This window comes from Bombyx mori, chromosome 20 (assembly GCF_030269925.1).
Source record: "Bombyx mori chromosome 20, ASM3026992v2".
Lineage (NCBI taxonomy): Eukaryota > Metazoa > Arthropoda > Insecta > Lepidoptera > Bombycidae > Bombyx > Bombyx mori.
Genome location: NC_085126.1, coordinates 6,516,236 through 6,528,500, shown reverse-complemented (window position 1 = coordinate 6,528,500; position 12,265 = coordinate 6,516,236). Strand labels below are relative to the sequence as shown.

Genomic DNA, 12,265 nt, shown 5'->3' with positions numbered 1-12,265 from the left:
TGAGTCGACTATTATCAAAGCCGGCAATGTGACTTTTGGATAATTATTGGTAAATCAGAAAAAAGAATTATTGGCAGTCACAAAACTCTTCTGTACGACATCTTAGATAAATAACAGGTTAAGTATTAACCTTTATTTAATGCAGGTTTTGAACCGTATTCTTTGAAGGAGACGATTATATTCAAATCAATCTGTATTGAAATATCAATAAAATTTTTGTCCAAATGCACAGATTGCCACCTTTGATAATAGACGACTCATATATAGATAAATAAACAGTTTTTTGTTTATGTAGATGAGTAAACAGGCGAAATGGTAAGTGCTTTAGTGTTAAACTTTTTAGTTACTAGCGCTATATGGTCACTGGAGGCTATAAAGGCGAGACGCTATCCGCGTATCTCCTTTTTTTTCCTACCTATGCTGATGCCTTGAGAGGCTATTCTTCACCGTAACATGTAGGTGAGCTCACGAGGCTCAAACCTGAGTGTTGCTAACACTGGCCCTAGCAAGAGTAGTGCTTCGCAGAATCTACCACCGGATCGGAAACGCGACCCACTGAGAAGATCCGGCGAGAAACTCAGTGGGCTGTGTCTATGGGTTAGTTCGCTCGTCGAGCCCTTCGTTGCAAGCGACGGGTTCGACGAGGACAGTGACCGCGCGTATCTCCCTTCCGGAATGAATCATTTATAATCCTGAATAGGGATGCTCGATATTAGAAAAACATCGATTTAAAAGTATCGATGTACGATAAATATCGATGTTTAAAAACACCGATGTTTTTGGTAGGAAATAAAACCATTTTATTTATTATGCGTGTTTATTAATTAAAACTACGTTTTACGGATTATAAGCGTTTAATTAATGGACTTGACTCCGACATCACACTTCACAATTAACATTTTCTTATTTTCACACACATTTATGTAGTGCGGCTTGCTTCGATTGCGTTAATCAGTGTCATCTAGTTTAAAATAGTTGTACTACCTAGGAACTCACTAGCTAGAAAGTACATTCACCGTTAGACGGCCCTAAAAGATATATTATGGACGTTTCGATATTTTATTCTCATAACATCGATGAATATCGATCATCCCTAAACCTGAAATTAATAATCACTACACAGTATAAAACAAAGTCGCTTTCTCTGTCCCTATATATGCTTAAATCTTTAAAACGCGCGGTTGCGCTTGATGCGGTTTTTTAAATAGATAGAGTGATTGAAGAGGAAGGTTTATATGTATAATAACATCCATTAAATAGTGGAGAAATCAATAATAAATTACAGTTTCCGAAGCGAAGCGAGGGCGGGTCGCTAGTCAACAATAATAACAAAAACAACACAACATAAATTGTAAAATTTAGATATATTTTTATTATTTACAAAACAATAATTTTTTTTCATTCTATGTCTTAAATATAATATTGCACATATTAAGAACACCACTAAGTATTAATACACAAAAAATAGTTTTATAGAACACACTAGAAGGAACACGTAATTATACAATTTGTTTAAACACTATGACAGACATCATTACGTAGTTAGTAGAATTACAATGAAAAATTATGGGTCTTTTTGAAAAGAAAATTTTAGTTGTAAAGAATGTAACGTGTGCTAATATGGTTACAATGGCTCTGGGCTAAAGGGAATAATCTGAAATTACCTGAATTACCTTTTATGGTTTTATTACAACCAAGCATGTACTTGAAGGTAAACAATACTATTATAAATATTTCTTGATTAAAATTTTGAAAATTAAATCTATACTTGAATCTTGAACTTTACCGAATATTTTTTTTAAAAAATAAAACAAATCTTCACATGAAGATTTTATTTAGGATTTTAGCTTTTTATGAAGTTACACGATTAGAAAATAACACGTGTAGGTATAGGATAAACTATTTTTCAAGTTAACACTCCTTTTGGTGCAATTTGGAAAATGTATCAGTGTGCTTAGTGCGAGTTTTTTAACGTTCTCGATAACGTAAAAGTTAGCTCATATTTGTATGGAATGGGATCCACTGCTGCACTGTAAATGCGACACCCACCTTGAGATATAAGTTCTAAGATCTCAGTATAGTTACAACGGCTGCCCTACCCTTCAGACCGAAACAGATTACTGCTTCACGGCAGAAATAGGCAGGGCAGTGGTACCCGCGCGGACTCACAAGAGGTCCTACCACCAGTAATTACGTAAGTTATAATTTTGCGGGTTTAATTTTTTTAATGTTATTCCTTCACCGTGGAAGTCAATCGGGTTAACGTTCTCGATAGCGTAAAAGTTAACTCATATTTGTATGGAATAAGATAGTTTGCCTACGTTCGCCGCTAGGGGCGCTGTGCCAACTGCATACAAAATTGGGTTAACTTTTACGCTATCGAGAACGTTATAATAAAAAACTCGCACTAAGCACACTGGGCATTTGTAGCGCGTGACGCAGTTGCATGAGCCTATGTAACTAAATACTAATTCATTGTGTATTAAAATTTGCGACTCTCTTTTTATTATTAATACATATTTTGGAACATCAAAAAATGGAATAACTATTAGGTAATTTTTATAGCTCTCTATCTTTGTCTTACACTTTAATAGCACATTAAAACAATATTAATAACAACCATTACATACTCGATGACTAACGAACACGGAAAAAAAATCGTAGATTTCTGACAAGGTATATCGAATTTATGTGCAAATACCCTTTTATTGGTGTTAGGACCTCCTGTGAGTCCGCATGGGTAGGTACCACCGCCCCGCCTATTTCTGCCGTAAAGCAGTAATTTCGGTTTGAAGGGTGGGGCAGCCGTTGTAACTATACTGAGACCTTAGAACTTATATCTCGAGGTGGGGGACGCATTTATGTTGTAGATGTATATGGGCTCCAGTAACCACTTAACACCAGGCGGGCTGTGGGCTCGTCCACCCATCGAACAATAAAAAAAAATCTTCATATCGAAGGTGTCCTGAAGAAAGTCCCATTGCGACAAACCCGAGTCGTAGTTTCCGAAAATAAATACTTCTCGTTCACTGAATTACGTAGGATGTCCGGGTAGTTATTGAGTAGGTTTATTAATTTTATTAGGCTCGGGTTGCTGTGCTTTTAAGTATTCTATACTTACGCGATGCTTCACGTATCGTTCGTATCTTTGCTTTTACGTCAGCAATAGTATTTTCGAAAATGTTCTTTGCTTGTAAACCATAATACGGAATATGCATTTTTCCTATGCCTCACAAAATTTAATATCGCAATGAAATATTTTATACTGACGAACCATATTGTCTATTTAAAGTTTACCTGAGAAAAAAGCAATTAAAAAACTGGAAATACAGAAACCAAAGGCAAAGATAAACTGTATTTTCATAAAAAAAACTCTTTGTCAATATACAATACTCATTTTGTGTATTCGATAATTCTAATGATCTCTAACTGTTTTATCGTGATTTAAGCTCACGCATTCGTTGTAAAATAATTATAAATAATACCTAATAAATGTCAAATGTAGTGTTGCCAGACACTTTTTTCCCATAACAATGTAAAAAACTATTGAAATTAAAAAAAATTATTATTCAATGTCCTAAGGAACTACTAAAGTCCAAAATAGCCCCACTCTACGGTAAACACACGGATTCTTTTTTATTGCATTAACAGAAATCTCAATCTTTTGGTAATTAGACACAGTGGTGTTCACAGATTCACTAATAATCATACTTTCTTCCCATTTATTCTGCTTAATTTACTTCTATGTATTTTGTCGAAGAATAGCAATCCAGCCGCCCTTTCTATAGTTTCTGGAGGCACCTAAAAACAAATTTTATTTTGTGTTGATATTCATTGCATAACTCAAATAGAGTACAAATTCTAGGGAAGTTTTCACAGTTCATTACCATATTTCACAATTTATGAATACTGCCGTGTAATCAATCAATTTGGATATTATTTTATAATCACTACTACATAGACACCACATACATTACATAGTCATACAAACAAGTTTGAAGGGTGAGCACATCTTATAAAATATAATTGAAGTTACAACAACATCATGTGTCCGTGGGTGACAATATTTGATGTGTGTAGGCTCCAGTAACCATTTTACACCAGCTGGGTTGTGAGCTTGTCTACTCATCTAAAGTAAACATGCACACAGATTTGAAAGGTATTAAACCAATTAATATCCTAACATGGAGAGTTTGTTGGTTGCACTGCTATAGAGTGAAGGGCCACATCTTTCAGCAATTTTAAAATGCATGACATACCATAAAAGAAGACACTGGTGTCTCATCAGGTATCTTCTGGTTGGGCATGACATAGGCTTCCATATCCAGTGTACCATCTGGAGCCTCGCCCACGACTACCTTGTAGAAATGAGTTGGTACCGCCACTGTGTTTGCTCCTATAACTTGATAACGAACATACGATTTACCGTCGGATTCTTTCCTGAAAAATGTTTATTGTCAATCCTATGTTATTGAACTATTATGAGCTACTTGCTGTACCCGTCCGCTTCGCTGGGCATTTAAAATTAACATTTTTATTTCTCACCCCCACAAAGATTCTCATCATTAACGCCCCCGCAACTGGTGTAGGGAGTCCAACACTCATATAAATATTAGCCTATCCGTTAAGTACATGTATTTTCTACATTAATACCAAGTTTCAAGTCAATCGGATGCATGGCTCAGTAGTTATAATGGAACATCCGTAAAAATCACTGTAAATTTATATATTAGTATAGATGTCATAAAGGGCATTACTGTTATTATGAAACCATTAGCTTTGTCACTACCTTCGTGTCTATTCTAGACTTACAGTTTAAATGGCAAGACAGCCATTAGTACATTGTAAGTAGCTTGATGTAATATGATTGAATTGGATAATGATATTCTCATTGAGTATCTCAGAGCACTGGTATCTAAATAACACAAGATGAGCTTCTGAGCAATCCGCAAAGCAAATCCCACAGCGATTAAAAAATATTGCATGTTCAAATGCCATTTAAAGAATTATACAGTGCTGTTACCTCGGAAGATACAATGGTCCTGTGCAACAATATACGTGATCATACAATTTGGTTAATTTACGAACATGTTTCTCAAGTCTATTCCAAGCATGTCTGTTGAATCCTTCCCCAACCTAAAAAAATTAAAGCTCTGAAGTCTACCACAGAATTATTTCATTTTAATGATTTTCCAACAATTACTTCCGAAACCTTGGTTACTTCTTAAAATAAACATCGTTTCAGAAGGTTTTTGTCTATTGTAAGAAAATCTTGTAACTATATTGTTAGAAAATCTATTGAATACTAAGTAAATTTTAATCACTGTATACTTCGTGAGAGATACCTACCTGCGGAGCCATATTAGTTAGGTAAAAGGTTTGTTCGACATGTTTCTGTGCGAGCCTGTGGTTTCCGGCCGCAGCCATATGACCTCTATCAAAACCAGATCCTTTGTAGTCACTATTTAAAGATCTGCAACATTTGTTATTAGTAGAATAAATCTATTGCAATATAAATGAAAATCCATTATATTTTACTGAATCCCACGCATAATTCTCTTAGCATTTAGGTTGGATTGGTAAATTGGCTAATTTCAATGGGACAACAGCTTTGTAATTCAAAGTATGTACTGTTATTGGCTGTAGTTTATGATCTATAGCAGCTGTGAAACATTAAGTGGTATATTTGCAGCTACCCGTGTTGGCTAATACTATAAATTCTCAGAAAATTATCCAGTATACAAATATCTCAATATCTCTCAAAAATTTAAATCTATATTTGGATTATTTAATTTATTACCTAAAGAATGGATGTATACTTTCATCAGGCATAAAGTCACATTTACTCCTATCAACCTGATCATTTTTGGCAATGTGTGCTTTTGTTAGATGTTCAAAAACCCAGTGTGGTACCCTGGTGCGACGGTCGTAAGACAACACATAATCATCATATGAACGAATATTGTCGAGGCCGGGGAAGCCATATTTCATTATTTGAGATACCTGAAAGTGTTCCATCATTTATCAACATTCCATTATATAATAAAATTAACTAGACACCAAATTGTTATTATGTTAATAATAAATTGATGTTATATAATATTAAGAAATTATATTTTATTTTCTATGCTTAAATATAGGGATAGATTAGATAGTTTTCTTTAATTAAATAGAAAAAGGCTTCATCACCCTAGTTGTGTCCTTCGAACCACCACTTTCAGTGTATGGCACGGCGGCAGACACAGTTCCGAACACAGGCAATGCTGGTAAGCTCGTCAGGAGTTTACCATCGACCTCTATACAATCTTGAGTAGTATTTTTACCATTGCATTGTCCTATATAATATCCAGTCAAGCCGATAGCACTTAATTGAGCTAAATGAAACACTTTTTTACGAATCATCGTTTTTAACGAAATATTGTAAGCCACAGTTAATTCAGGAACTGCATCGAAAATAATGTTATGATTTGTACTTAATTCTGCAAGTCTCAATTAGTAGTACATATTCTTTGAGGTTATGTAAATAATTTAAATTAAAAAAATAAGAATTATTAGTTAATCTATGAATCTTGTACTATAATCTGTATACATAATGTTTTTTATTTGTCCTATTGAGTAGGCAAAAGGAACATAGTCAATCCAAGCTAATAACAATAAAAGGTCAAACCCAATGACTTTCATACGATATGTGAATTAAATGGAAATAAAAAGATGGATTACAAAATAACATCAAAGTAAAATGACAAATACAATATTTTTTACTTTATTATTAAAACACTAAAATTACCATGCCAGACCAAGACTTCTAAAATAGGTAACTGGTACACTGATATCAAAATATATCATCATTTATAAACTACTTTAACAAACTGTAAATTAAAAAAAGTGGCAACAATAGCAATAATTTAAATACACACATAGACCTTTATTTATGGTCTCTTAGAACTAATAATATTATGCGTATTTTTTTTTTCTAATCTGTCTTTTATATTGAGTTTTTTACACGTTCACTGATTATTAATCTATTTGTTTATGCTATGACAGAAAACTTCTCTGGACAAATGTAAAAAATTACAAAGTTCAGTGCTGGAATATTCAAAGTAACATTATATTTTAAGGTAGATAAATTTAACAGGATTAAAAACAGGAAAGTTAAACATTATTTGTGAATAAAAAATGAAAACAATAAACACTTTTTAAATTTTTTACTATCTTATGACTACATTATAATTTTTGACCACTGCATTTTCTATTTGTTTATGAATTTTGTTTACCTCAGCTTGTGTAAGAGTACGTTCTAGATGTCTATACACAATGCTGTAACAAAGACTATGCTTCTTGGTCTTCGGATGTATAAACTTGTCCTTTAATTTCACCTGCAACACAAAATTTAAACAAAAAAATAATGTTGTCTTCAATGTGTGTGTGTATTTTTTTTGAAGTTATACTTCTTTAGGCGCGTTATGAAAAATTGATGAGTGAAATTATGCGATGCGCGCGCACCGTGACACAAAATTAACAGAATGAAGTTGCCCACTAAATCGCTCATTACAATACGACCTATGTAACTTGGCGAGTCTGAATATAGCCGCAGGTGAACTTTCCGAACCGGACCGAGAATTACCGAATTTATACGATGTCAAGAAAAGGGATGTCCAACATGCGTGTTTGAGGATGTTGTTTAATCCATTTTTTTTCAAATTGATTAAAATTTAATTTAAAAAAAAAGAAATAAATTTAATAAAAATAAAGTATAACTTCTTACGCGCGTACATAAGTACACGCACCTTTTTTGTTGCTATGTGGAGGATATCTGGTCAGAAGAACTCTCATAGTCACAGCTATACCTGAGCATATAGAGGTCATAACACCATACCACTACCCCACTTGATACATGAAAGTTGAAGTCTCAAGTTAACATGAATTTATTCATTTAAGTTACTAATAAATTTGAACAGACAATAAAATAAATATCTGATAAACACATGTAGTAATATAAATAATTAAGGTATACAGTTGTAAGATACCGAGACCTTTTATGATTTTCTTATTTCATATAAATGATTAAATAAATAAATAAATGGGTTTCAATCATATATAATTACTTAATAGCAGTCCAAGAATTCGAAGAATAATATCATCAGCAATTTCTCCAAGTTAGGTGAATTATTTGAAATACACATTTTATGTTCATTAATAGTTTGAAAAATATATTTACCTGTTCAATTATGTCACCTCCAACATCCCGGACTAGATCATAAAAATCATTATTTGTAAATGTGTCAACTGTAAGAGTTTCCGGTAGCCAAAATGAGATATCATTCGTACACTGAGGGTACACAGATACTGGCTTATATGTAATATTAGCGTTGATATTTTCAATTTGAAATTGATTCAAAAATCCTGAATCTGTACTCCACATCAGCCTTATATCTGGTATTTTGTACATAGCCATAGCAAGTCTTTCTAATCCTAAACCAAAAGCGTATGCAATTGAATTATTTGGACCAATATTGGCCAATATTTCATTCCTCACTATACCACAGCCAAGTACCTCCAACCATTTATTTTCATAATATATTTCCAGCTCCCATGATGGATGAGTGAATGGAAAATAAGCTTCCACCCATCTGTGCTTAATATTTTCCCCGAATAAAGCCTTGCATAGACCTATAAGATGATTTTTTAATTGTGATTCCATTAACTTTGTGGCTTCCAGCGTATGGCAACTTTGTTTCATTGGATCCATTATGGAATTTTTTAATGCATTAGGATTACTTGAATCAAATTCTGGCTCAAAAATTTCTAGATCTGGTTTATCACAAAACAACTCCTCTTTTCGCTGTGATCTCACTGCATCTACCTATAGTAAACAGAAATTCACATTTATGACATATACACCAGGTAAGAAAAATATTGTCATGTTACTGTCCAATCAGCCAATGTTTCAACTTTGAGACATAAGCATGAAATATCTATTAAAATGCCACACATGTTCACATGGTGTGGTGATTAAACTAAATTATAAATCTATAATTCCAATATATTCAACGATTTCAGAGATTAGCATTGTTCTCCTGACATTGTTCTACCTGCCGTGAATCAGTAATGCGTTTTGGTTTGAAGGGTGGGGCAGCCGTTGTAACTATACTGAGATCTTAGAACTTATATCTCAAGGTAGGTGGAGGCATTTAGGTTGTAGATGTCGGGCTCCGGTAACCGCTTAATACCAGGTGGGCCATGAATTCGTCCACCCACCAAAGCAATAAAAAAAAAGTACTTTAACATTTTTAATTTCCCAAGCAAAGGATAAGAATTTGCTTTGTTAACTGCACCTCACTGGAACACCACCAATGAGATTAGCTAGTTTTTAATTAAATTGATGATTTTTCAATGGAGTGCTGGAATTTTAGGACTGTTTTTTTGCATATATTACTTTCTAGGAACACTAACCTGATGGAAAATTGGAAAATGTGTAGAGTCAATTTCATCTCTCCTGTACACATCGCCGATCATCAAAAAATTATCTAAGCCAGATCTTAATAGTTCGGTTTGATGTGCAGTCATATGTGCTCGCAATAAAGTATCTCTGTTTATGTAATAGCAATCTGACTTCAATCTACTTGGGTGATCATTCGGTATTAGAAGGTCATCAAAGTTCTGTTTTGTACTGACTACGGGCAATAAGTTGTCGTATACACTGAATGTCGGTTTACCTCTGTGAGTAAACCTGCGATAAAAATATTCCACGATTCGCTGTCGCACGATTGATAAAGGATTTCCTTTTTGAAGATGTAGATTGCGACCCAAATAAGATAGTATTTTAGGAGTTACGTTCGTGTATTCGTCTGTAATATGATCTTTATCTCTTATTCTCACTGTTGTTAGTGTTAGCGGGGCAGCATTTGACTTGTATCGAGACAAAACCTGTATGGCGATCGCCCGGTTCGTTCGAAATAGTAGTTTGGTCATTTTATGTTAACTTAGTAGAAGTACCCAATGATATACTTTTCCTTTTAACTATCCACATGAAACACTCAATTTACTAGCCAGTCTTCACCGGTAACGTTTAGATCCATAGATTATACACTTAATATATTTGATTTAGATCCATGTTCTATTTGGTTATATTTTTATTCTTTGTAGCAAGTTTAAATTTGAGGTATTTTTTAAGGGATTTTATGACCTGGTAACTAAGACCTTTAAGTCATGTTTTATTTTAATTTAGATTCTTATTTTTATGAAAAATGATATTAAGGAGTGAAATGAAATGAAGATGATTAATTTGAGACATTAATGAAGTGGGATGAAATTGGCTTATGTTGCAAGCCAGATTTTGTTTCTTTTTACTTTTTGTGTATGTTTTGTAATGAAAGGAAATAGCTTCTTTGTCATTTTCAAAATGAAAAGCGGAATAGAATGAAGTTGATTTATTTGAAATTTAATAAATTGGCATTAAACGTTATGAGATGAAATGTTTCAGTAAAACGTTAAGATGTGAGTGAAAGAAAACGGTAATAAAGGGAAAAAAGAAGGACAGGAAAAGCAAGGTGGCGGAAGCGCTTGAATGAAGAAGGTAATTTAACGGTAGGCAGCGGCTTGGCTTTGCCCCTGGCATTGCTAAAGTCCATGGGCGACGGTAACCACTCACCACCAGGTGGGTCATATCCTCGCTGCCTACAAGAGAAATAAAAAATATCCCATATCGCAATTCTGCGTATGTTGAAAAAAAGATGAATTCAATTAATCAATCAATTCTTATCATTATTTTAAATCCTGTCGAATATAACTTAAAAACTAACTTATTATTGTTTTCATTATCACTACTATTCACATCAACATCACCAGTGTCATGGCCAATCCAAACTTACCGTACCTGCCTGCACATCATCGCAATACCATTCAATAATTTATTCTTACTCTAAGTACCGGTAAAATGGGGCGATTAGGGACAAATTCCAACTTTATGACCAATTTTAAGGTAGTTGTTGATGTATATAATGCTATATCAGGATCAAAATGATTGAGTCTTGGGGGCATCTTTGTTGTCCAATTTAAAACTATGCAACTAGCATTCCAGTTTAGGCAAAAAAAGCAAAAATAGGTGTAATCCCTATTTACCCGGAAATTGCGGTTAATTGGGACGAAATGAGAAATTTGCTAGGGTTGGCACTACTTGGTTTTAATTTATTTATTTATTTAGTTGCACCAACAAAGTGATCATCAACTTGATTACATTTATTTACTTATGATTAATTTATATTTACTTGGGAAATGATCCGCGACAGATTTGTCCTGTAAGTTGTGAGACAATTAATAAAAACATCTATTTCATCACTTAAAATTAGTTCAGCGCAATCGGACAACTCCGAATGAACATTGACGGAGACCACGCTACCGTGGACATTATTGTAGTCCCAAAGGAGAGTAAGCACCTAAATTCGAACGAGTGGGCTTTCTTATAAACGGTTTATATTTCTTCGTTCTTGGTAAGTACTTAGGGGCTGATATTTTTATCTGGGTTAAGAGATTAGGTGTGTCGGTTATTCCATGGATTAATCAGATGAATACCCCCACTCTGAACAAATATTTTATTATGTATTACTTAGACATTTTTGTCCACATTGAGATTTCATTGTTCTTATTACATGTCTGTGCAAAATCGACTTACTTATATTAAATTGCTTAGCTATTTCAACTAAAGACTTATTCCCAATTTCATAGGCTTCTATTGCTGTTTTTAATATTAAGGGATCATATCTCTTATAAGGCTTTGCACTCTTTGATACGTACATGCGAGGTATATTTAAAAATAGAAAACAATACGTAACTGATCATATAAATATTTACCAAACAATAAAATAACACATTGATAATTTTGAATAAAAGTTCTAGACAAAAACATCATGAATAAACAAGATTTTTACCAACAAATTTAAAAAATATTGTTATAACTAATTAGACAACCCTACAAACCTGTACCTATTTATACTTAGGTCGTTTCCATTTCACGTATTTTCATCCCAATTGACCTCTTCTTCGTTGTTATTTGTACTTAAGACGTCCCCAATATCCCCAAAAACAACAGATTTTACATGTATTTTTATTTTATCAAATACATTAAAACCAATAATAACTGAGACTTACCTTAATATATATGATGGTTCAAACACTAAATAACGTTTATAAATCACAGTCGTCTTCTATTATTATCAAATAAATAAAAGAGAGCAAAGTTTCTAGCACTAAAATAATTACCACCACA

The 12,265-nt window shown here is 33.4% G+C and overlaps 2 protein-coding genes across 3 annotated transcripts; both read right to left on the bottom strand.

The window, feature by feature from the left end:
* Positions 1-1,345: 1,345 nt before the first annotated feature.
* LOC100529218 (endonuclease G, mitochondrial) lies at positions 1,346-6,639 on the bottom strand. Of its 2 annotated transcripts, XR_009975795.1 has the most exons (7): positions 6,190-6,639; positions 5,801-6,003; positions 5,350-5,473; positions 5,024-5,136; positions 4,260-4,440; positions 2,752-3,801; positions 1,346-2,702 (listed from the first exon to the last, which is right to left on the bottom strand). XR_009975795.1 is itself a non-coding variant. In XM_004925304.5 (6 exons), exons 1-6 carry the CDS (start codon positions 6,400-6,402, stop codon positions 3,706-3,708), a joined length of 930 nt encoding a protein of 309 aa, XP_004925361.3. In that variant the 5' UTR covers positions 6,403-6,580; the 3' UTR covers positions 1,346-3,705. The 2 variants fall into 2 exon arrangements, 1 of the variants encoding a protein (XP_004925361.3); XM_004925304.5 differs by having other exon boundaries at positions 1,346-3,801; positions 6,190-6,580.
* Positions 6,640-7,193: 554 nt separating this feature from the next.
* On the bottom strand, positions 7,194-12,083 carry LOC101738078 (probable phenylalanine--tRNA ligase, mitochondrial). Its single transcript, XM_004925267.5, has 3 exons — positions 9,454-12,083; positions 8,219-8,863; positions 7,194-7,376 (listed from the first exon to the last, which is right to left on the bottom strand). Exons 1-3 carry the CDS (start codon positions 9,970-9,972, stop codon positions 7,209-7,211), a joined length of 1,332 nt encoding a protein of 443 aa, XP_004925324.2. The 5' UTR covers positions 9,973-12,083; the 3' UTR covers positions 7,194-7,208.
* Between the last annotated feature and the right edge of the window lie 182 nt (positions 12,084-12,265).